The sequence below is a fragment of the Hemicordylus capensis genome, chromosome 1, assembly GCF_027244095.1.
Source record: "Hemicordylus capensis ecotype Gifberg chromosome 1, rHemCap1.1.pri, whole genome shotgun sequence".
NCBI classification, from domain to species: domain Eukaryota; kingdom Metazoa; phylum Chordata; class Lepidosauria; order Squamata; family Cordylidae; genus Hemicordylus; species Hemicordylus capensis.
Window position 1 is genome coordinate 442,208,630 of NC_069657.1, and position 25,178 is coordinate 442,233,807.

The 25,178-nt window shown below is 45.2% G+C and overlaps 1 protein-coding gene across 3 annotated transcripts in view; it reads left to right on the forward strand.

Moving 5' to 3' along the window:
- The window catches only part of SPTBN1 (spectrin beta, non-erythrocytic 1), a 277,913-nt gene that overhangs the window by 171,654 nt on the left and 81,081 nt on the right, over positions 1-25,178 (forward strand). For all 3 annotated transcript variants that reach the window (XM_053245880.1, XM_053245883.1, XM_053245886.1), the window contains 10 exons: positions 552-632; positions 1,973-2,088; positions 4,104-4,216; positions 8,098-8,285; positions 11,428-11,545; positions 16,571-16,729; positions 18,783-19,085; positions 22,830-22,983; positions 24,007-24,877; positions 24,992-25,129. In XM_053245880.1, the coding sequence (XP_053101855.1) occupies positions 552-632; positions 1,973-2,088; positions 4,104-4,216; positions 8,098-8,285; positions 11,428-11,545; positions 16,571-16,729; positions 18,783-19,085; positions 22,830-22,983; positions 24,007-24,877; positions 24,992-25,129 (2,241 nt within the window). The remainder of the gene's footprint in view (positions 1-551; positions 633-1,972; positions 2,089-4,103; positions 4,217-8,097; positions 8,286-11,427; positions 11,546-16,570; positions 16,730-18,782; positions 19,086-22,829; positions 22,984-24,006; positions 24,878-24,991; positions 25,130-25,178) is intronic.

Consider the following 25,178-nt stretch of genomic DNA (forward strand, 5'->3'; position numbering starts at 1 on the left):
CATCACCTTGCTTTGTAGTCTAGCATGGATTGGCCTCCTGGCTGTGCTGCACAGATGGGGCATGTTCCCAAGGACTTGGAGTCTGGGTCCCACCATTCGCTTGCGCCTCTACCCTCCATGCTGCCTCCTGAAGAGGTCCCTTTCCTCCCCTGCTCCTACAGACTCCTTCCTCGCCTGCCCCCCTCCCCGTCGCCTCTAGTGACCCTGCACTTTTCCCATCTTAACATCCAGTTGTGCAGTGTTGGGGCTTCAGTGTCTATACACATTAGTGCTGTTTTAATCTTCCCAGCAGTCAACAGGTTCATTTTCAATTTCATACATTTCTACATCTTTTATATCTCTCTCTCTCTCTGAGCAGAATTGCCAGTGGATTGTGGGGCAGACCATATCCTTCTAGGGCTCCACTCAAAAAGGGTCTACAGATAGTGTGAAGACTGCTCAAGCGTAGGGTTTTGCTAATTTGAGCACCTGGTTGACATCATTCATGTCTCTGAGCATTAATCCTATATTGATTGAGTTCTCTTTTCTTTATGATTCTTTTGTTGTGTCAGCTATCCCAATGTCAACATTCACAACTTCACCACCAGCTGGAGGGACGGCATGGCTTTCAACGCTCTAATCCATAAACACAGGTGGGCACTTGTCAAAACCTTGGTGACATTTTCAAGCACTGGACCAACAGATGCAGGATTACAACTCCTTCATAGCCACAGGCCTGGATCTCCCCCCCGTTGGGCCACTTCTCCCTTTCTCTCACCCCTTTCAAATCCCGACTCAAAACCTCTCTCTTCTGTGAAGTCTTTGACTTAACCGCATTTGTCCTCATCCCCAGCTGAAACAAAGACATGTAAGAGTGTTTGCTCAAATTAATCCCTCTTTCCCTCATCATTTCCTTTGTTGTCCTGTCTAAAGCTGCATTGTAAACTTCTTGAAGTGGGGACTTGAATTATGCTTACATTCCTCTGTGAAGCACTATCCACATTGATGGGAATGCATCATGATTATTCATATTCATAACTGCTACTTGCTAGAGCTACAGGCAGACCACTGAGTGAATTGTAGGTATTGTGAAGGATTACATCTGAACATTTGATTTCCTGAGGAAAATATGTCTCCTTTGAGAATATTTTTGATTATATATTGCTCTGTGTATAGCTTTCTTTAATTGCTGTGCCCGAAAAAGCAGGGATTCCAAATGTTGTCATTGTGATCTTATGGCCAGGATTCAAAGATGTGAGCTGCATGCATTGGAGATAAATATTCTTGCAATTAGGGGTTCATTTGGTGTTCTTCTCCATAGCACTTTTCTCTGCTGAAGAAACAAGTCTTTGTTCCATTTAAAGAATGACTTGTCTCTTCCGCACTAGAACAGCTGCTAGATAAACAATGAAGAAAGACCCTGCAGACCCCTCCCAGACCCACGTTTTGGGTCTCAGCCATTACAAGAAGTATTATTTTTTTGCTGATACAATCCAATGAAACTAGAGGGCAGCAGCCAATAATTTGGCTGGTAAATTCCAATGCACACAGCTGTTCCTCCCCCCACCACAGCAACTGGATCAGCTGTCCGTGAGAGTATCTCTCTGTCTCACCTTTGTCTTCCTCTTGCTGCATGCTCTCCCTTGCCAGTATCCCTCTCTTGTGCTCATGCATCTTCCTTTCTTGCCTGTCATTCTCCCTCCCATACATCACTGTCTTCCCTTCTCATTGGTTCCTGACACTCTGTGCACAGTGTTTGTGGCGAGACTTCATTGCCACAAGGGCAGTGCAATATAGATGACTAGGTCTCTGTCTGAACAGCTGAAAATGGCACAGTGTAATCCTGTGTGGCACCATCCTCTTGACTTGACTCTCTCACTTTCTAGCTCCGTCCTGAATAGCTTTTTCATTGTATTTCTTTCATGTTTCTGGGAAAGGGCTCGTGCACTGAAGAAGCCAGGGTTACTTATTTATCTTTCCATGCTTTGCTTAGGCCTGATCTAATTGATTTTGATAAGCTGAAGAAATCAAATGCACACTACAATCTGCAGAATGCTTTTAACCTGGCAGAACAGCACCTTGGCCTTACTAAACTACTGGACCCAGAGGGTAAGAGTGGCTGGCACTGATGGAAAACGTCACTTCTCCTGTAAGCTCCCTCACCCCACCTTCCAGGGAAGAATCCACCCTTTCCCCCCTGTTTGTTATCTCTCTAAGCATGCATTAGCAACTGGCGGCAAGGTGGGGGTTGGTGTGGGGGAAGGAGTCACTAGAGTGTGATGCAAGATGGCTTGTTTTCCAACAGTTATGGTAATAGGTCGAGTACAAACCCAGATGCATAACTGAGTTGTGTTGATGATGAGTAGCTACTGTATGCCGACATCCCTCAGAAAGTTAGTACCAGAGACTGAGACAGAACCTCTGCTTTTTATTCTGTTGCCACCTGCACAAAACATACAGTGCTTTTACAGATGAATCATTACCTTCCAGTAAGAGAAAATTCAGGCTGGGTATCTGGATTCACTGCGTGTATAGTTATTTGGGGAATAAATCTGGATTGTATTTGTAATCGCCCACTCCAGAGCTTTGATTAAAGCTGGAATTTGTATGATATACTAGGAGCGTAGGAACATAGGAAGCTGCCATATACTGAGTCAGACCATTGGTCTGTCTAGCTCAGTGTTGTCTTCACAGACTGGCAGCAGCTTCTCCAAGGTTGCAGGCAGGGATCTCTTTCAGCCCTATCTTGGAGAAGCTGCCAGAGAGGGAACTTGGAATCTTCTGCTCTTCTCAGAGCAACTCCATCATCCCCTGCGGGGAATATCTTACAGTGCTCACACTTCTAGTCTCCTATTCATATGCAACCAGTGCGGACCCTACTTATCTAAGGGGGCAAGTCATGCTTGCTACCACAAGACCAGCTCTAAAAGTTCCTTTGGTGCTGAAGACTGCAGCAATGGGTATAGTTCCTACTGACCCTCTGCAACATCCAGTAGAACTTTCCTTGTGCTATGGCATCCCGACAGTCTATGTTTCCCTGTGTTCCAAGCTCGTGCCAGTGGCAGCCAATGATATGGAGCAGGCAGGGAGACACAGGCTGACATCCTGACTCATGCTGCGCTTGTGCAAGGAGGTTGCATGGCTGCACGGGTGCTCACAGTTGTGCAGTCCCTAGCTGTCAGCTTCTGCAAGCAGTGTGTGTGTGTGTGTGCTGCAAGGACAGCAGCATGTCACGCAGACATAGGAAGCTGCCTTATATTGAGTCAGACCATCGGTCCCTCTAGTGCAGTATTGTCTATACTGACTGGCAGTGGCTCTCCAGGGTTGCAGGCAGAAGTGTCTCCCAACCCTACCTGGAATACGAATACGGCAAATATTTGTATACTGCTTGTCAACAGAAGTTCCCAAAGTGGTTTGCAGAGATATAAACAAAATAAAATGGCTCCCTGTCCCCAAAGGGCTCACAGTCTAAAACGAAACATAAGATAGACACAAGCAACAGTCACTGGAAGTGCTGTGCTGGGGGTGGATAGGGCCAGTTGCTCTCCCCCTGCTAAATAAAGAGAATCACCACTTTAAAAAGGCATCTCTTTGCTCAGTGAGCAGGGCTCAGTTAGCATCTCCAGTTACCTGGAGATGCCAGGGTTTGAACTTGGGACCTTCTGCATGCAAGGCAGATGCCCTTCCGCTGAATATTCCCCACCCCCACCCCAAGGGGAATATCTTGCAGTGCTCACATGCAGTCACTCATTCAAATGCAAGCCAGGGTAGTTCTTGCTTAGCAAAGGGGACAATTCATGCTTCTGCATCTTGTGCTAGTGCAACACTAGTCTGGAACGCAAGCTCCCGACTTAGCGCAAGTCGCTAGCACAACAGCCCTTTCACTAGCACAATGCATTTGCGCAGCATTAGTCTGGATGTGAGCCACAGAATACTGGTGATATTCTTACACAAAGGAAGTTCTATTAGACTTTATGGAGAGGACGGAGCAAAACGTGGCATTAGTCGCTTAATGTCCAACTCCAGCCTGAGCTTTGCTTAGTGGAAGGCTGCATGGGTAGTTTTGACTTGAACTTCATGTGCAACGAGATCCTGTACTAAAGCAACTCTTGTTTGGTTTTCAGATATCAGTGTTGACCACCCTGATGAAAAATCCATTATCACCTATGTGGTGACATATTACCACTACTTTTCTAAGATGAAAGCATTAGCTGTTGAAGGAAAACGTATTGGAAAGGTTTGCAAGCTAAGGTTTTATATGGCATGCAGCTCGCTTCAGTCTTTTCTGCTGACTTCCTCAATCCCATTGTGTGCAAACCTTTTGAATGACCTTTCAGTAACACTTCATTGTGGGTTTGGGCAATATATATGAAGTATGAATTCACTGGAGGTGGCACTGGTTCATTTTTAAGTAGCGTAAATTCAGCTGAGATTTTGCTTTGACTTTGCTTTGACTTGTTATCTATATATGTTATCATACGAGCCACTGTTTTTATTTTTGCTGCTCACTGAAATATAGTGTTTGAACATGTATAAATGCAATATGCAAAATTTGGCTATTCCAGTTTTTAGTTTAAATCCACCCTGAGTCTAATGGGGTGAGTGACAACAATTACAACAATATATGGAAGATGGATAAAAATGACAACTTTTACGAAAACAAGCAAATAAATAAATGAAAAAATAACCCCCAATTAAACTAGTGTACACAAAACCAGGACATAATTACTGTTAATTATAAGGTTCAGATCTGGAGGAAGAACTTTAATTATGGTGAATTACCAGTCTCATCAAGATGGAGAAATGTCAACTTCTGTGGTCATGAAAATTTGGTGGGGGGTTGTGGAGGAATAGCTGCCTCTCCTACTTTTTTACTGCTGCAAGTAGACTTTTTGTATGACTGGGTCCACTACAACAACCTTTACACCTCTGCCAAAAACTACCAAAACCCAAAAAAACCCCACCCCCACCCCTCACCCTCAGTAGAATGGAAAGGCTTATAGGGGCAGGGTGGAGACAAATAAACAAGCTTCTAATCCTATCTAATAAAAGGCTTGGTGTCCGTCCGTGGACGGACACCAAGCGTGTGTCCGTGCCTCGCTCGGACATTCTGGGCATGCGCAGAGCCAGAGGGAGACAAGAACACCCAGCACCCGGCAGCCATGAGAAGCTGGAGAAGCGGAGGAGGGGGAAACTGAGCGAGGCGGCAGCACAGCCGCCGCCTCTGCCATGAGCAGCAACGAAGGGGAGAAACTCGGCCCCAGCAGAACCAAAAAAACCGGGGCCAATGGCGGTGGAAAAAACAACAAAAGTAAAAAGAAAAAAAAAAGGAGCGGGGAATGCTTTGAAAACAGGAGGACCAAAACACTAAACGGAAGACAGGAACGCTGGCCGAGTTCACAGCGAAGCCAAAAACACTCACCCGCCCTCCCAGCTGTCCAGGATCACCTTCCCCACCCCCCACCATTAAACATTTGCACGTCGCCCCCGCGTGTCGGACTCCCGCCCAACCAACTGCCCAAACCCACCTTACTCACACCAGCCCATGGTAGTCACAAGAAAAAAAACCATTAAAGAAGAGAGGAGCACACAAAAAGAGTTCCTCCCTGTGCTAAACCACTGCCCAAACTGCCGCTATGAACAAAACGGACGCCTAATGCTTACTTAACGTTCATTGAAACAGTATGGGCAGCAGCATAGCTCAGGGAGGAGCTCTTTTTGAGTGGTCCACACATCCACTTGCTTTTCCTCCGTCAGCAGATTCAGCACACTTCCCAGCCATGGGGAGATTAGAGACGCCGACGAGACACACACCAAAAAAATTACACTAAGCACTACACTAAATCCCAAAACACAAAAAGTAACACGAAGCACCACACACACCCAGAAGACAAAACTACACACAAAAAAACACAGACTAGAGCAGCGGCCAGTGGCGTGCCCCACATTCCCCCCCCAAAAAAACCAAGAGAGTCCCCCACCCAAGGACTCTCAGCCAAGGGTGGAGGGGGGGACCGTTATTTGTGCTCGCACCCACAGACTGACAGCCTAACGGTCGTCAGCAGTGGACTCCTGCAGTGCCATTAGCACTAAAGCAGCTGAGCAAGATAACCGGGGGGATATAGGAAAGACAGATACTCTAATAGCCCTACTCTACAGAACAGCATAGAGCAGGCAGGGCAGAGAAAAAGGCAGTCTTAACATGCTCAGGTGAGCCAAAAGAGAGCATAGACGGACCTCCCCTACATCCCAACTGACTCTGCCAACCAACCCCCCCACAAAAAAACTGTCTAAATAATCAAAATAATAATAAACAAAAACAGCCCATCACCAAGCAGAAATAAATTGATGCTGCTGTGCTGAGTACACCAAACCAATAATAAAAATAAAACTCTGAAGGGAAGACTGCCCAACAGTAAATTACTACAGAAACCAGAAGCCAGAAAAGAATCTTTTAAAAAAGGGGGGGCCAAGGGAGAGAAAAGAGCCAAGGGAGAGGAAAGCAAACAGGGGCAAAAAGGAAAATAAACAAGGACAAGAGAGCGGAAAGGGGGGGGGGATGCAGAAAAGACAGACCAAGAGACAATGAGCAAAAACCAGAAAAAGAAACACAAAAACAAACAAACAAACAAAAACCAAGGAAGAGAAGGCTAGCGCCCGTTTGTATAACGGGCTTAAAAATACTAGTCTTTATATAATAAGAAAGTTTGCTTTGAAAAAAATCAGTTCAATTAAAACATTAACATTATAGTTTCCTTACAAAGCAAAAATTAGAATGCAAAACAGTTGCCTTAAGAGCAATACAAGAGAAGATAAAAAGTTGGGAAAACGCTTCCACTAACCTATACCAAACTGGTTCCTACACAGAGTCCCCTGCGTTTGCCCTCTTCTTAGCAACTGGTTGGTTGTGCAGTCTTGTATCGTGGTCACATCAAGTACCCTTGGAGGGGTACTTTGGGAGGTTTGCCGCTGGGAGCCGCACAGCTCCTGTGGCAGCAGACGACCAGCAAAAAGCGGGCTAGGCTCCCTTCGCCCACTTTTTGCCTATCGTGAGAATCTCCTCACTGTGTAAGGGGAGCTGGCTCATATTTCTGGGCCTTGGATTGCCTTCGAAAAATAATCCAAGATCTTCTTGGATCATTTCCATATTACTTTGAGGGCAGCTTGGGTTTACTGGCCCATCCCTAGAGAGCAGAGACTTCCTTTCTGCTGCTTAGAGCTCAAGAGGAAGTTGGGCACTCCTGGAGGGACAGGGGGAAAGGGAGAGAATGAATATGAATGAGCAGAGGGGCAGTGAATAAACTAAGAGAGTTGGAAGGGGAGTTGTAGCATCTATCAGAACCACCAGCTGCTCTCCAATTACTTGGGTTTCTTTCTGCATGGAACGTCATTCGTGGGCATCTTGGGCTAAAAGCGCTATATAACAACAACAACAACAACAACAACAACAACATAATGTCACTAAAACTCCAGTTTTAAACATTGTGGTTGACATACAGAGCAAGGAACCACCAATGCACTGAGTGGAGCACAAATGGCACTTCCAGACTAACTACACTGATGCACCAGGGAAGGGGTGATATTTGATGACTTCCCCTTGCCCAGGAAGTGGCTGCCAAGTCCTCAGGGACATATTTTCAGACTGCTTCCTGGGGAACGAGAGGCCATCAAAAATGGCTTCTTCCCAGGTTCACTGGTACCATTAGTTGGGAAGTACTGTTAGCTTCTTGGGAGACTTCTTGGAACTGTGAATTGTTATTTCAGATTAAGAACTGTGTGAGAATTGGAAATACTGACAATATAGCTTTTCATCAATACTCAAAGAACCATTCCTTTATTTAACTGCATGCAATATTTTAGTAAACCAGTGGCCATTATGGAGCCAACATAATCGGATTTTGTTGACCACGTTCCCTACAAGTGGTCAGGAATCATGAAAATACTGCTTATTCCAGGTCAACCTATCTGCTGCCTTTCATTGTTTTATTACCTTGCATTCTCCAAAGTCACTGGTTTGCTGCATAAGCTTCTTCCCCAGAACCTACACACAGGTGTAGCACTTTCCTCAGAAAGCCTACCCTCGGTACTTAGCTATTTTTTTTTAACTGCTTGTTCTAGGTGCTTGACAATGCCATTGAAACCGAGAAGATGATAGAGAAGTATGAGTCTCTGGCTTCTGACCTCCTCGAGTGGATTGAGCAAACCATTATCATCTTGAACAACCGCAAATTTGCCAACTCACTGATTGGTGTGCAGCAGCAGCTACAGGCATTCAACACCTACCGCACAGTGGAGAAACCACCCAAGTAGGATTAATTCACCATGCTCTTTTTTGACTACTAATCTCAATTTAATAAAACAGCCAAGAATCCTCTAGGCATTTTATATCTACCAACTGTGGACAGTTAGAGGATAATTGTGTGGTGTTTGTTCACATACTCTGCTTAGTTCATGGCATTTGCCAACCAGCTCTGTGCCATATGTCTTGTGTCCGTGTGTTGCTTAATTCTGAGGTTTCTCTCCACCAAATTGGTTTTTCCATAAACAGTGCCACAAAACTGTAAGTGGTTTGAGCCATGGACATTATTTTCAAATTGGCGAGGATTAGGATAGTCTATTATAATGCTTATACTGCAAGCAAGCCATAAATGTGCACATAGGGATTCAAGCACAAGTACACACTTGCAAAGAGAAAAAGGAGTTCCCAGTACAAGAAGCAGGGGTTCATTGCAACCCATGGGAATTTATCTTAGCGTAGAGTTCAAAATAGTTCACAGAATAAATAACTTATACCTACTAGCTGGGTGACTCTGGGCCAGTTACTTCTCTCTCAGCCTAACCTACATCACAGGGTTGTTGTAAGAAGAAACTCAAGTATGTAGTACACCACTCTGGGCTCCTTGAAGGAAGAGTGGGATATAAATGTAATAGATATAGATATGTAATAGTAATGCTTACAATATCTTTTGTTGTTTTAACTTACTATGGATCGGTACGATTGCACGGTTTTGAATTGCACAGAACTGTTCTTTTTCTTCTTTTTTTATTGAAGAAGAGTACTGTGCTTCTTGAGAGCTTGCTGCTCTACCAATTCAGTTAATTTAATCAGAAGTTGTTGGCTTGGATCCTAAATTGCTCTTGTATAAATGGAAGGAACTTCCACGGAAGTACCTGGGGCAGGGTGCTGATCTGTGCTTCCTGCTGCAACCCTCTGTGCCACGTGCCATCTTGTTCTGGAGGGCCTTCCAGCCATGTGAAGCTGATATTCAGAAGGCACAGCCTGGGGGCTGCAGAGAGTAGGGAGAGGCAGAAAAGCCCCATTCCACTCCATCAGCAGAATGCATCCAAGTCATTGTGTGTACAGTTTGGGAATCGGACTTCCTTTGGAACCAACCACAGAGCCATTCTTGTAGACACAAAGGGCACTCTCAGATTTTATTTAGTTAAGTTTTTTATCCTGCTCTGTTTCCCTTTGTGAAAAGCTTGCAGGCCTTTGGGTGCCATCAAATAATTCTTCCGGCAACCCGCAGTGAACTCTGTGATGGTTTAATGGTTTTGCATTGTTAGCAAGAGAAGCAATGTTAGCAATGGAGGACATCACTGTAGCAATTTCTTTCCAGGTCTGAGTACATTCCAAGCAACATTTGTTCATTATTTATTTTTTAACATATTGCTCTTGACCAACTCTTGCCATTCCTCCCTTTCCTGAAGACTGTGTGTATGCCTGCTATGCAGAACCCGTAGTTTCAAGCTCATGCTTTTTAGTAAAAGACAAGGATGACATTTGTTTCACCTTTTACGCAATAGTTATGTGGGTTTGCCCCCATCTATTCACTCCTGTGCACATATGCACATTCCAATGTGTTCAAGGAACTCTGAATTAGCAGTAGCTGCATACAAAGCATGTACTCTACCATGGAGTTGCATTGACCCTCCAGGTCTCGAGCTGGATAGGGCACTAAAGGTTCAAGTCAGATTTTGAATTCTGCCTGGAGACAGACTGGAAGTCAGCGAAGCTTCTTTAAAATTGGTAAGAGAGTTCTGACCAAGCAGTCCTGGTTTGTACTCTAGCTACTGTGCTCTGAACAAATTTTCAGATCTGTATATCCATTTGCCTCCCATAGCTCTCCCTGGATGTTGTTGGACTACAAAGGCCATCATCCCCAGGCACAGTGGCCAAAGACTGGGGAGAATGGGAGTTGTAATCCAACAACATCTACAGACTCAAGATTGGGGACTTCTGCTATAGACCTTTGGGCCATGCCAGGACCCCCACCACATATTAGCAACTCTATAGAGTAAGCATAAATCAGTGAAGAATGGAACAAGAATTCTGAAGCCCCTTTACAGCAACTGTGGTCTAATTGTTGTGGAATGCTGTAGTAAGAACCAAACAAATGTACAGTACAGGAGGACCTTGATATTCGCAGGGGTTCTGTTCCATGGTACAACCGTGGATACGGAAACCGCAAATTTCAAGGCATTAGGGCAATGGGGAATTGGGGATTAGGTTCCCAGTTAGGGGAAATGTCTTTAAAACATTGGATTTGGGTAGGGGGGATGCAGGGGCAAGCTGCCTACCATCATAGCTGCTCCCCCTGAGTCATGCTGTGCCCCCGAATGCCTCCAAATAAGCCGAAAATTGCCCTTTTTCATTTTTTAAAAAGCGGAGTCATTTTGAGGCTCCAAAACACAAAATGGCGGCTGAAAATGATCTCTCCAGCCCCAATCCACGGATATGCAAGGTCGATGAGTTCCCGCCCCCACTCTTTTCCGTGCATACCGAGGTTGGGTGCAGTGGTTCCTCTAATTTTTTTTAATCTCTGTGCGGAATAAATTTTGTTCTGGGCGGCAGTATCAAGGCAGTGTGTGCCCACATGCATTCAGATTGGGGCCTTCCTGATTCAACCTGAGCAGGATCTAAAATCCAAAAACTTAGAGGGAACAGTGGTTGGGTGTCTCTTACCTGACCGCGGATACACGAATCTGCAGATAATGAATCAGCGGATATCGAGGTCTTCCTGTATATGCAAATGATGAAGGGTCCTGATCCTGCATTGGAAAGCTATCTGACGGCTTCGCTGTTGACTACAGTGGTCATGGGGTTCCAAATTCACCAGTCAGCAAGCTAACACAAAGTAGATGGCGTGAGGAAAGACAGAAAGAAATTGGCTTGTTTCTTTTGTCTGTTGGGAGCTCAATGCACATGGTCAGCTCCCTGACCTCACCTGGATTTAAGTTTTTGAAGCAGCTGTTCCTAACTGAGCATATGCAGTTTCACACAGCAATACTTAGCATTTTTTAAAAAACATAAATGAATAAATGATAATAACTATAGTAACTATGGCTCATGTAAAATATGCAGCTCTCTCTGGATGGAAATGTCCAGCGTATCTTTTGTCCTGACGTTTCAATGCTTCACTGTGGGTTTCTTCTTGTTCTTTTTAGATTCACAGAAAAAGGAAATCTGGAAGTCCTGCTCTTCACCATCCAAAGCAAAATGAGGGCTAACAATCAGAAGGTGTACATGCCCAGGGAAGGGAAACTCATCTCAGATATCAACAAGGTAAATACACAAATTGTTGCGTGTGTTTTTTCCTGGTGTTGTGAGCTGAAGGAAGATTAGTTAGTTAGAGACTGAGTGTTCATCCTGTCTCAGGGATGAGAGTTGTAGCATCTACGGATAATTGAGTCTTGAGAGTCCAGGGTCAGAGGGAGAAGAGCAGTAGAAACTAAGAATTGAGCTGCAAGGGCAGTTCAGAAGAATAATCCAATGCCGTGCTTTAGGAACATAGGAAGCTGCCTTTTACTGAATCAGACTATTGGTCCATCTAGCTCAGTATTGTCTGCACAGACTGGCAGTGCCTTCTCCAAGGTTGCAGGCAGGAGCTTTTCTCAACCCTATCTTGGAGATGCCAGGAAGGAACTTGGGACTGTCTGCATGAAAGCATGCAAGTGCTCTTTCTCAGAGTGACCCCATTCCATAAGAGTAATATCTTACAGTGCTCACACATGTACTCTCCCATTCAAATGGAAACCAGGGCAGACCCTGCTTAGCCAAGGGGACAACTCATTCTTGCTACCACAAGATGAGATCTTCTCCAAATGTTCTCTCCGAGCCAAAATTAAGGGGGCCAGAAGAATTGGTGAAGAATTGGTAAGTCATGGAGGGCAAGGATGGAGGAAGATTGATGTGAATTGGAGTGGGGTCTCATTGGGCTCAGCCATGCAGGAGTTGATGAGAGGAAGGAACAGGAGTGGACTGAGACAGAGGACAAGAATACAGCTGCCTGTTGCTGAGATGAGGGTGAAAGGACAACCCAGACATTCTTGGGCTAATGACTGAGCCCATGAGGTCGTCTTCTTTGGGCACCTTCAGAGGCCCCATTGACTCATTGCAGCAAGCAAGCAGAAAATGTTCTTGATCAGGGACAACCCTTTCACGAGGCAAGGTAAGGCAGTTGACTCAGGTGGCACATTGCAGGGTTGGCAGTAGAGTGGCAAGATCCCCCCTCCCCTGTCACCATCAGGGCAGCTGCTTGGGACTGACCTGACCCCTGTAAACTTTGCAAGGAGTGCCTCTCCTCGCACTCCTTGCAAAGCTTGCAAGAAGTATAGGGAGAGAGGAAGAGGTTACTGGCAACCTTCCCTCCTCCCTGCCCCCCTCCGCACTTTCAAAGTTTGCAAGGGTTGGTTTTGAAAGGGGGCTGTCCCCACTAGGGGCATAGGGCAAGGCAGCATTTGGGGTCTCATTGTAGGTGCCCTGGCTATGCCTGTTCTTGGTGCAAGATTGACTTCTCCCAATCCTCTGCTGGTGTCACACAGTAATTCATTTTCTCTTGATGAGTAAAACGTTTGCAGCTACATCATGGTGAAAATCTACGCTGATTCTAGATAAAACGTGCCCGTGGCACAGCCCTTCTGAGACTGTCCCCCTTTAGAATGCAGCTAGGGATTGCATGTTTGGATGACCCCTGTGCCTCCCCAGTTGCCCCCGGCAGTAGGGGTCGCTTCACATCAAACTGCAAACTCCACTCTCTTCCAAAACTAGAATTCCACTGGTCCCCTTGCGGCAGAGCAGAAGGCAGAGGGTGCGACCCACAGGGACGTTCTGCTGGGTCAGCCTGTTACGAGTCACACACGAGCACTAATGTACTTCCATTTCGCCCTCATTCACTCCAGCGGGGCTTGGACGAGAGAACTTCCTGATGGATTGTGCCCAGAATTACTCTTCTGGGACGGACGAGGAGAGGATGTTGGTGGGAAATCAATCTGTGAAGACTCTCACTGGAGCACAGCCAGCTTGCTAGGGGAGGAGCCAATCATTTGTGGTTCTGGTTCAACCAGATGAACAGCGACTAGTCTGACAAGCTCCCTTGGGGATAACAAAGCGCTTTAAAACAGGATAAGCCTCCTAATTTGCCTTTTATCCTTGCTGGAATTCCCAAGGCAGCTGCGACTTATATCCAGGGACTGGCTCTGCATCCCTTAGAGCGATAAACTCTGCCGTTCCCCTATTTATGCACGTAGATCTTTTGCTTGGGAGTTTCTCAACATTCTTGGGTTTCAAGCAGTGCAACATCTGCCAAGGCATAGGTGAATCCAGCTCACAGTTGGCTCATTGCTAAATATAAGAGAATCACCACTTTTAAAGGTGCCTCTTTGCTCAGTTAGCAAAGCAGCCTTTCTTGCCCCGCTCCTCTCTGCAGTAAAATTATTTGGGAATTCAGAGGGGTTGATGTTTAAATCTCTTATTCTGACAGTGTGAATTTTTGCACAAGTTGCTGCTCTGTGACTGGCTGTACCTCCCCAAGCCGCCATTTTGTGACCAACTCCACCTCCCCAAGTTGCTGTTTTTGTGCTGGTAGCTCTCAAGGCTGTGGCAAAAACTTTTTAAAAGCCCCTAGAAGCCTTCCCACCCCCTGGTCTTGGTTTCAAAGTATGTATCTGAACAAATATTGTGGGCTGAAGGGTAGAATCCGGCAGTGCTCCGCCCTCTACTTTGCCCTTTGCCAGTTATATTTTTTCTTTCTGCAGGTCCAGAAATTGAGATTGAGGGAAGGGAGTGCATGCAGCATATACTTTCATGATAGGTTCTGTTTCCAGACTTTTACATTTGAATTGTCTTGGCAAGAGACAAAACAGCAGCAGCGCATTTCGTTATGTGTTTTTAAAAAGCAGTTTGATTTAAACGTGTCATGTTTATTTATTTATTTAATCACATTTTATACTACATGCAGTTCAGGGTTGTATTCATGCCCCCTGTTTTATCCTCCCAACAGCCCTGTGAGGTAGGCCAGGCCAAGAGAGAGTAGGGCAATTCACACGACCGACAAGGAGAAGCCTCCTCCCCTCATTCAGGAGCTCTGTGCACTCTCAGTTTTCAGTCGTGTGTCAGTTGAAAACAAGGTCAGAGATGGGAAGCTAGATTATGAGCTAAGCCCCAGCTGGGTAAGATAAGCATGTCCCACCCAGATTCTGTCCCCAGCTTTGGAATGAAGTAGGAATAAAAATTGGCCTGTCCAGCTGGGGCTTCGCTCGCAGTCAAGTTCCCAACCTACGGTCTTGTTTTTAACTGACACAAGTTTGAACAGTCCTTCTGACTAGCCAGAGTCACCTGGTAAGCTTTATGACAGAGTGGGGATTTGAACCCAGCTCTCCCCACGTCAGCTTGTGGCCAGTACAACATGCTGCGTCTCATCATATGTACTGCTCTGCTCTTTGAAGTCCAGTAATGAGACATAATTGTGGTGAAGGTCACCCTTATTGAATGTAAGGTTGGATGACCCTCCGCAGCTAGGACTTCTTTGGTGGTGGCTCCACATCTAGGGAATTCTTTACCATCTGAAATTCATCAGGTTCAGGTGCTTGCAGGGGCGTAGCTAGGGTAGGGCAGGCAGGGCACGTGTCCCGGGTGCCACTTGAAGGGGGGCGCCATTCTCTAAAATTTTTAAAAAATTAAAAATGGTCGCCAAAAACAAAATGGCCACTGCACATGCTCAAATGGCCTCTGTTTTTAGCGGCCATTAAAAAAAAACATTTTAAACAATGGCCACGACACACGCTCAAATGGTCCCTGTAAGGCCCTAGAGGCCAGCACGGGGAGGGGGAATCTTTGCAGAACCCCCCACCCAGCCTTTAGGAAGCACCCCGAAGGGGCTACAGGTAAATAAAAATAATATAATATAAGTCACTGTACACATATTTAGTTTGGAACTATGTACAGAGAATCAGGGCTTGTGAATACTGAGCTGAAGCTTATGAGCTAGAATTGTATTCATTTGCTCTTACTTTGCATCTTGTGATAAGTGAGTTAAATGTGATGTCTTAATAATATGGTTATTAATGGTGAGTTTGTCTTTTAATCAGTGTGAAATCCTTAGTATTAAGGCCCACTGAGAGTTTCTTGCTCTCTTGCTCTCATTTTAAATGTCTTTCTGAAATACTAGAATATATTCCAAGCAGTGACACAGTTTACTCTGCATATCCTTTAATTATTTTCAGAGTAGCTGGGAAAAGCCAAATTTTCCATTTATTTTTAAAACTTCCATAATAGTGATGTTACAATGCATAGTAGAGGATTAGACAGGTACTTCTCTTTAGTTTTCCAAGTACACTTCCACATAGTATTTGGGTATTTCATGAGCCCCAGCATACTGAAATTTGTAGTTTTCCAGCATTTTCTTGGTCTGGCTACGCCCACTGCTAAATAGTTTTTGAAATATGAAAAGATTAACGAGCTTGACTTGTATTTTTCAGCTGATATTATGGTAAAGTTATCTGAAAGATGGGTGTCAGATGCTTGGACAGGGGCGCAATTTCAGTGCTTGCCCTAGGTGCTATTTTCCCTAGATACGCCTCTGGGTGCTTGGCCCCTTTACATGAACATTTAATACCTTCCTGTCCAGGCAAACTTTTAATCTCAGATAGCTGAGCAAGGTATTGTAGGTTTTTATCCTGTCTGCTAGGTGAGATTTATTATTGTAATTATTTAGTTATGGTTTTATTGTTTTAAATAATCCACATTTCACACTTCATGTATTCTCTGCTCTGAGAATGAATAGAAATTGAAAAGCTAAGCACAGAAATCTTGACCTCAAGAAACCCATCCAGCCCCTCTTTTCCCCCTACCTTTTTGCAAATTCTGCTTCATGATTTTCAGGTTTTTCACGCTAGCGGTGGCATCTAGAAATGGGCCATTTTTTTAAAAAATGAAAACTGTCACAATTAGACCTCTGTGTCAGTCAGCAGGTTGTGTGTTCTGTGATTTAGCTTATGGCATGCAGATTCCCAAAATTCTGCAAGTAAACCACAAAGATTATGGTCTAGGCAAGAGCACGGTTTTATGCCAACCCATTTTGCAGCAGGCTGGACTGCCAAAGCCAACACAAACTGCTGTGACCAGTCTACAGTTTTAAGCCTAGGTGTTGTGTCTTGCATTCTCTCATTAACACCAACTATCCAGGTCTTTCTGTGTTAATGTGATTTTGCAATGTTGCTTCAGTGTAAAAGCAGCCTTTGGAATTTTCTCACAGGTTTTCTCTCTCTTCATATTCCTTTCCACCATCTCCCCCGCCCCTCACGTCCTCAGGCCTGGGAAAGACTGGAAAAAGCCGAACATGAAAGAGAACTGGCACTGCGTAATGAGCTCATACGACAGGAAAAACTGGAACAACTGGCCCGCAGATTTGACCGCAAGGCAGCTATGAGGGAAACGTGGTTGAGCGAAAACCAGCGTCTAGTTTCTCAGGTGAGGCTTTTTTCGTACTGCTTGGATGACTTGGCATTCTGCAGTGAGCTTCTGAACCCTTGGGAACGCACACTGCCAGACTCCAGAGCAAATGAGTGCTGCAGGCCCCACTGGTTTCTAAGGTGGAAATAGATGGTAGACTTGATGGGGCAGCTTCCAGAAATGGCAGCCCTGTGTTGAGTTCTTCCTCCTGGCCCTGTAATGTTCCGGAAGACTCACCTGTGTCTTGACTTCATCGTGTCATACATTCCCCACACCACATCATTGGCTCCAGGTGGGAGGAGGAGTAATAATAATAATAATAATAATAATAATAATAATAATAATAATAAACTTTATTTGTTAGCCGACCCATAACAAATTGTTCTCTGGACAGCTTACAGCACAACATTAAAACATAAGATAAAAATAGACAATACATTAAATCATAACAGACCAAGAAGTGGGGGGAGGGGAAGAAAATACAAAACACAAAATAATATAAAAGACATTTTTTTTGAATCAGTTAAAATCAGATCAAAATTTTAAAAGCCTGAGTGAACAACAAGGTCTTCACCTGGCATCTAAAAGAACAAAGTGATGAAGCCGGTGGAGCCTTACTGAGGAGGCTATTCCATAAACAGGGTGCAACCACTGAAAAGGCCCTTTCCCTAGTAGCCACCCGCCTCACCTGGTTTGGCAGGGGCATCGGTGGAAGGCCCCAGAGGAAGCTCTTAAGGTCTGGGTTGGAACGTATGGGGCAAGGCGCTCTCTCAAATAACCTGGTCCCAAGCCATTTAGGGCTTTAAAGGTTAACACTAGCACTGTGAATTGGGCCTGGAAACAGACTGGGAGCCAGTGCAGCTGACGGAAAACGGGATGGGGAAACGGGGAAGTGAGACAAGTGCATCTCAGTAGCAGCCCATATTAATGAGCAGGAGCGGTGCAGAATGAGCTGCAGCTGCTTCAGTAGCAGCAGTTCGCGTTCTCTCTGTCTTATGGCCCCTCCCTAGCTGTAATTGAACTGTGTGGGCTGCCCATTCACCTGGTAGAGGAGCGAAACTCCCAACCCTGGTCATTTGCCTGATTGGAGGTCCCCAGCTGGGCGAATGAGCTGCCTGCACAGCTCTATTATAGCCAGGGAGAGCTCAGAAGACAGCAAGAGAGCAACTACCAATTCAGAAGCAGGTGCAGTTCATTCTCTGGCCTCCACCCTCCAGCTCATTAGGACAGGCCTCTGGTGGTGCATCTACCTAAACATTGCTGGGAGAGCATCATGCAGGGCTGCCAGTTTTGACAGCCACCCCTTGTTGAACTTCATGTCCTATCTCATCCAACGGGAATCCAAAGCAGCTCCCAACTTCCAAGAGCTCAAGATGATGACGATGATTCCGACTCCATCAATCATCATCCGCTTCAGTGTCTTTAAAGACACATTTTTTCACCCGAGCTTTTTAACTAGAATTGTGGTTTTAAATTGTTTTAATGTATTAATGTTTGTTTTAATTTGTTTTGTGTTGTTGTAAACTGCCCAGAGGTGTAAGTTTGGGGTGGTGCACAAACATAATAAGTAAATATATGAATAAATACATAAGTCGTCGTCATAGCAGCAGCTGCTACTGCTTTTATATGGGGCCCTGGGAGATATTCTGTGGGTGTACAATGCAGCCACATTACTGAAGCTATGCGAGTCCAAGCCCGCTAAGTAGGTCTGGACGGGTGACCACTAGAGAACCTGACGTATGCTGCCTTGTATTATATGGCAGAAGAGAGGTGGGACAGACGGTCCCTGCTCCCAAGCAGCTTACATTCTAAAACATACAATGCAAATCATGTGTACGGTGTGATTCCACCCCACCCCACCACCCTGGTGTCTCTGTTGTAACCAACTGGGGGTCCCAAGGCATTTTCCTGCTTCATTGGTGTGTTTAATTTCTTCACTTCCTTTGGGCATGAGGAATTTCAGTGACTGGATGTTGGATAGTATGGAATTGTGCCCACTGAAGTTTGCCGTGGGATGACTGTGTGGATCGGTTAGCCTCTGACGAATAGTCATGTCTCTGTGTCCTTGCAGGACAACTTTGGGTTCGACCTCCCAGCGGTGGAGGCTGCCACAAAGAAGCACGAAGCCATTGAGACGGACATCGCAGCCTACGAAGAAAGAGTTCAGGCAGTGGTGGCTGTTGCCAAGGAGCTGGAGGCTGAGAATTACCATGACATCAAGCGCATCACTGCAAGGAAAGACAATGTGATCCGCCTATGGGAGTACCTCCTGGAGCTGCTCAGGGCGCGCAGGCAGCGACTGGAGATGAACCTTGGTCTGCAGAAGATTTTCCAGGAGATGCTCTACATTATGGATTGGATGGACGAAATGAAGGTACACAGCAGAGTGGCCAAAAGTCACACTGAATTCTCCATCGCCGTTGTGGGGCCCCATCTCACAGCCAGCTTTTGCAATATGTTTGCAAGATGCCCCTGTAGTGACCTTTCTGTTTCCAAGTTATCTTACCATCTCACCCTACCTCACCTTTGGTTTGGGTAGGGTGAGATGGTAAGACAACTTGGAAACAAAACCTTTGGTATGGGGCAAGGCACTCTCTCAGGTAACCCGATCCCAAGCCATTTAGGGCTTTAAAGGTTAAAACCAGCACTTTGAATTGGGCCCAGAAACAGACTGGGAGCCAGTGCAGCTGACGAAGCATTGGCATGATATGATCAAAACGTCCAGTCCCAGTTAATAATCTTGCAGCCCTCTTTTGTACCAGCTGCAGTTTTTGGACCATTTTCAAAGGCAGCCCCACGTACAATGCACTGCAGCAATATAAGCGAGAGATTACCAGAGCATGAGTAACTGTGGCCAAGCTAGCTCTGTCCAAGTAAGGTCACAGCTGGCGTATCATCTGAAGCTGATAAAAGGTGCTCCGAGCCACAGAGGCTACTTGAGCCTCTAGTGACAGTGCTGGATCAATTAGCACCCCCAGGCTTCAAACCTGGTCCTTCAGAAGGAGTGCAGCCCCATTTAGAACAGGCTGAACATCATTCACCCGGGCAGAGGAACCACCGACCAACCATACTTCTGTCTTGTCTCGATTGAGTCTCAGTTTATTCACCCTCATCTAGTCCATTACTGCATCCAAGCACTTATTCAGGACAGTCACCGCTTCATCTGCATTTGATGAAAAAGAGAGATACAACTGAGTATCATCTGCATATTGATGACACCTCAAGCCAAATCTCTGGATGACCTTTCCCAGTGGTTTCATGTACATTTTAAGCAGCACAGGGGAAAGAATGGAACCTTGCAGAACCCCATAGCATAACATAGGAAGACAGAACAGAGAAGGATCAGTAGAGAAGAACAATGGGGATATATGGTGTCCATAAATGCCCCATGACAACAACAATAATTTTGCTGACATATAGGAACATAGGAAACTGCCATATTCTGAGTCAGACCATTGGTCTATTTAGCTCAGTATTGTCTTCACAGACTGGCAGCGGCTTCTCCAAGTTTGCAGGCAGGAATCTCTATCAGCCCTATCTTGGAGAAGCCAGGGAGGGAACTTGAAACCTTCTGCTCTTCCCAGAGCGGCTTCATCCCCTGAGGGGAATATCTTGCAGTGCTCACACATCAAGTCTCCCATTCAGATGCAACCAGGACAGACCCTGCTTAGCTGTGGGGACAAGTCATGCTTGCTACCACAAGACCAGCTCTCCTCTCCTAGTAAAGGTAAAGTATGCCATCGAGTCAGTGTCAACTCCTGCCCTGTGGTTGTCTTTGGTAGAATACAGAAGGGGTTTACCATTGCCATCTGCCGCGCAGTATGAGATGATACCTTTCAGCATCTCCCTATATCTCTGCTGCCCGATATAGGTGTTTCCCATAGTCTGGGAAACATACCAGTGGGGATTCGAACCGGCAACCTCTGGCTTGCTAATCAAGTAATTTCTCCACTGTGCCATTTTGAAGGTTAATAAAGCTTAGGACTTTCCAGGTCAGTTAATAGGTTATTATTCAGCTTTTGTACTATCTGGCTCTGCATAGACTTTGCTTAGACTAAATTATATGCATTTGCAAACAAAGAACATCTTAAAACTCCATTATTCCGGTGGCACTGCTTTGGCTAACAGTGGCACTGTTTTAGTATTCAGGCATACACAGGGTAGAAGGGAAGGAAGGCCATTCTGTTTAATAACTGAACCTATTGCACTGGTCAGGAATTAGGTATATGGAATTATGTCCTGATCTTAAAGTGGGCCTTCCATATATCTAAGTTGCATCTTCCTCCACACCCCTTCTTTCTTCTGGTTTAGCAACTAGGGTTTAGCAACTAGGGAACAACCATTCTTCTTCAGGGGGTCTGTAGAGAATTACAGCCTTTGTCTCAGAGCAAGCTCACGTGAGGGAAAGTGATGCTGAATCATCCCTGCTGAGCTGCCTGGCTAGGCTTCTCCTAAAACTATTCTGTATGATTGGTAGGTTCAAAATGCTGCCACCATCACGCCTTTTGTCTACAGAAACTCTCTGGGCTTGGGGTGGAATAACCCAGAAAAAAAGCTTTCTTAATTTGGCTCTTGGACAAATACAAAAATCTTCCACGTGCAAGCCTACACATGGTGAGAAAACTGATAGCTGCTGAACATTTGAGGACATGTTTGCACCAGAGAAACCTCCTCCCCCCACCTTTCCTGAGTTAAAGACCAACTCAGTGGAGGCTCGTAAAAAAAAAAAAGAACTTTTTAAAAACCCAGGTTTTTTTCAATTACTACAGACTGCTTCCATCTGAGGCTTTCTCAGCTTTTCTCAGGTACAGTTAAGAATACTTAGTAGGGTTACAAAAATAGGTTTGCCAATGCACACTAAATTTTTATAGTCTTTTGCAACGCCCTCGGTAGGATGGGCGTAGGTTAGTGTTTCTTATTTTAATTATGTTACAGGTAAACAATAATAGAACAGTATCAGGAATATGCAAAAGCACACACACCACAGAAATATAACATCCCTAACACAAAGTCTGACTAAACAAACTTTTTCCAAGACTAAACTTCCCTTTTCCTTGAACTCACCAAACTCCTGATGAGAATTCAAGCTACCTGCCCTCCTGTCTTTCAAGGATCTGCAGAGTTGTTTTCCTGCAGCCAGCCTCCATGGACACATGCCCCCCTGTGCCCCTCCAGTCTAACTTCTTCTAACAAAGAACTTCCTTATTCCTGTCTAGGTCCCACCCACCTGGTATGCTGATTGGCTGAGCCTTGGAGTTCACCAACCTGTCAGTCAAGACAGGATTCACTTCCAGTTAACTCTTTAGAGGGAGGGGAGCCTGGTCACTACAGGGTCAGATTTGTTCCAGGGAGCATCCAGTATCTACTCCCAGCCTGTCAGTACAGACCAACAACACAGCAACAATGCCAACTAGGTTTTTTAATTGTTGCATTTCCACCAGTACACACTCAGTAAAATGGCTGCTGTCCCCATCTTGCTGAGAGCCGACTCTCACTTTCCTTTTTCTTCCACATTCCTGTCACATATGTGCTCCATCAAGTGAGAAGGTTGTGTTCATGTTGTTTATTATTGGGCAGATAGATAGATAGATAGATAGATAGATAGATAGATAGATAGATAGATAGGGCTGATGGAATAATGGAAATTTAAGATATTACAGTCTTTGACTAGTACAAGGGCCGGCGTGAGATAATTCTCCATTCATGGGCCGTTCCTACTTGATTAGTTTTGCTTGTGTTTTGTACTAAAATAAATCTACCCAAGGCAGGACAATGGCTCTGCCATCGGCAGAGCATGTGTTTTGCATTAGAAGGTCCCAGGTTCAATTCTCAGCATTTCCAGTTAAAAGGATTAGGAAGTGAGTGATGGGAAAGATCTCTGTCTGAGATTCTGGAGGGCCAATGCCAGTCAAAGTCCATAGTTCAGAGCATGAATGGACCAAAGGTCTGATTTGGCATGACAGATTTCTAAGTAGCAAAAGCCCTGAGAAGTGAGTACCTAGCAGGGTTTTTCTAACACCCCTAGTGAGAAGCCAGCCATAAAGACGAACCTTCCTCTGGAATTTAGAAATTAAAAAGTGGTGGTTGCTGCTCTGACTGGTTGGTTTCATGTGAACAGGTATTGCTGCTGTCTCAAGACTATGGCAAGCATCTCTTGGGGGTAGAAGATTTATTGCAGAAACACGCACTGGTTGAGGCTGACATCAGCATTCAGGCTGAAAGAGTGAGAGGGGTCAATGCATCTGCTCAGAAATTTGCCACAGATGGTGAAGGTAAGTCTCTTTAAACAAACAAACAAACAAACCCTAATACTGGTTTGCAAGAAGTGCTCCAACCACAGTTTCCTGGTGTGGATATCACAGCAAACTGTGGCTGAAGAAACCAGGAGGTCTGCTATGAAGCTGAGCATGTGAGGGAAGGAGGGAGCGCTCGAACTCATCGCATGTTCCTGACCCACAAACAGGAATGTGATTCTGAACCAAGAATCACAGTCTACTGCATCTCTCCAGGTCCATCATTTCCCACTGGTGATCAGAAGGCAGGATCTAAATTTTTTACCATTTCTCCTCCTCCTCTCCATTTCTCTTTCTTCTTGGCTGAGACAGCCAGTACGCCAAATACAATATAGCTCGGTGTCCTGTTTAAATTGGGGCACGTGTTTTTATGTAATAAGAATAAGAATTCAATTTCTAGACCGTCCTTACAGACTAGCTCAGGGCGGTTTACAAATACCACAAAACAGTTAAAATCAATCTATGATCAAAAACAGAAACTTTTGAAAAATACAGTAAGACAGCTAAAAAATAAACAATTCAAAACCTTATAAAAAGATTTATTTATTTATTAAGGAGCTCTGTGTTGTGAACAGCATACATATTGTTCTGCCCTGTATGTGACACTTTCACAATTCCCTGTCACTACTTGTGTGATGGGTGTTCTCTCATTATATTATGGAAGAAATTAGCAGACTTGGGAAATTTAAAAATCCCCAAGGAGCAAAATATTTCACTCTCTGTTTCACAACGAACTTCAGAAACCATGTAGTATAGGTGGGTTGGAACCTGTTTGAGTGTATCTGTATAAGTGTTGGCAGAGAACAGTGAGTGGGGTCTCAGAACATGTTCTAGCACTGGGCTACCTTGACACACCCCAGCAAGTTATTTCCCAAGACTGCATCTGATAAGCTGGGTAGAAGAGTTAATGAGCAAGTACTAAGAAACCAACATTCTCTTAACTTCAGCTACTTGAAATAATTTAGGCTGTTTTGCAGCATAATGCTCCTTCTCTCCCAACAGGTTACAAACCCTGTGATCCACAAGTTATCAGAGACCGAGTAGCCCACATGGAGTTCTGTTACCAGGAGCTATGTCAGTTGGCAGCCGAACGCCGAGCTCGCTTGGAAGAATCCCGGCGCCTTTGGAAGTTCTTCTGGGAAATGGCGGAAGAGGAGGGTTGGATAAGAGAAAAGGAACAAATCTTATCCTCAGATGATTACGGAAAAGATTTAACCAGCATTGTTCGGCTTCTCAGCAAGCATAAGGCCTTTGAAGATGAGATGAGTGGTCGGAGCAGCCATTTCCAACAGGCGATCAAGGAAGGGGAAGATATGATCGCTGAGGATCACTTTGGGTCTGAAAAGATCAGGGAGAGGATTGCAGATATCAAGAATCAGTGGGCTAACCTGGAGCAGCTCTCCGCCATCCGGAAGAAGAGACTGGAGGAAGCCTCCCTCCTTCACCAGTTCCAAGCTGATGCTGATGATATTGACACTTGGATGCTGGACATCCTCAAGATTGTCTCCAGCAGTGACGTGGGCCATGACGAATATTCTACTCAGTCCTTGGTCAGAAAACACAAAGATGTTGCGGAAGAGATTGCAGGCTACAGGTCGACCATTAATTCACTGCACGAACAAGCCAGAGCCTTGCCACAGGAACATGTGGACTCCACAGACGTGCAAAGCAGATTGTCTGGAATAGAGGAAAGGTACAAAGAGGTTGCCGAGCTCACGCGGCTTCGGAAGCAGGCCTTGCAGGACACCTTGGCTCTGTACAAGATGTTTAGTGAAGCAGTTGCTTGCGAGCTTTGGATTGATGAGAAGGAACAGTGGCTGAACAACATGGAGATCCCTGAGAAACTGGAAGACTTGGAAGTTATCCAGCACAGGTGAGACTGAGTGGTGAGACTGGCATCATTGGCTGTTTCAGTTCGATGTTTTCTGTTGATTAGCGGAAGGTTCTCCAATAATGCATCTGTGATCTTCTGTCTTCTTCCATCTAGATTTGAAAGTTTAGAACCAGAGATGAACAATCAGGCTTCACGTGTTGCTGTGGTTAACCAGATTGCTAGGCAACTGATGCACAGTGGTCATCCAAATGAGAAGGATATCAAGGCACAGCAAGATAAGCTTAATACAAGGTGGGCTCAGTTATGTATGTATGAATGATATTGGCCCTTCTAATGTGCA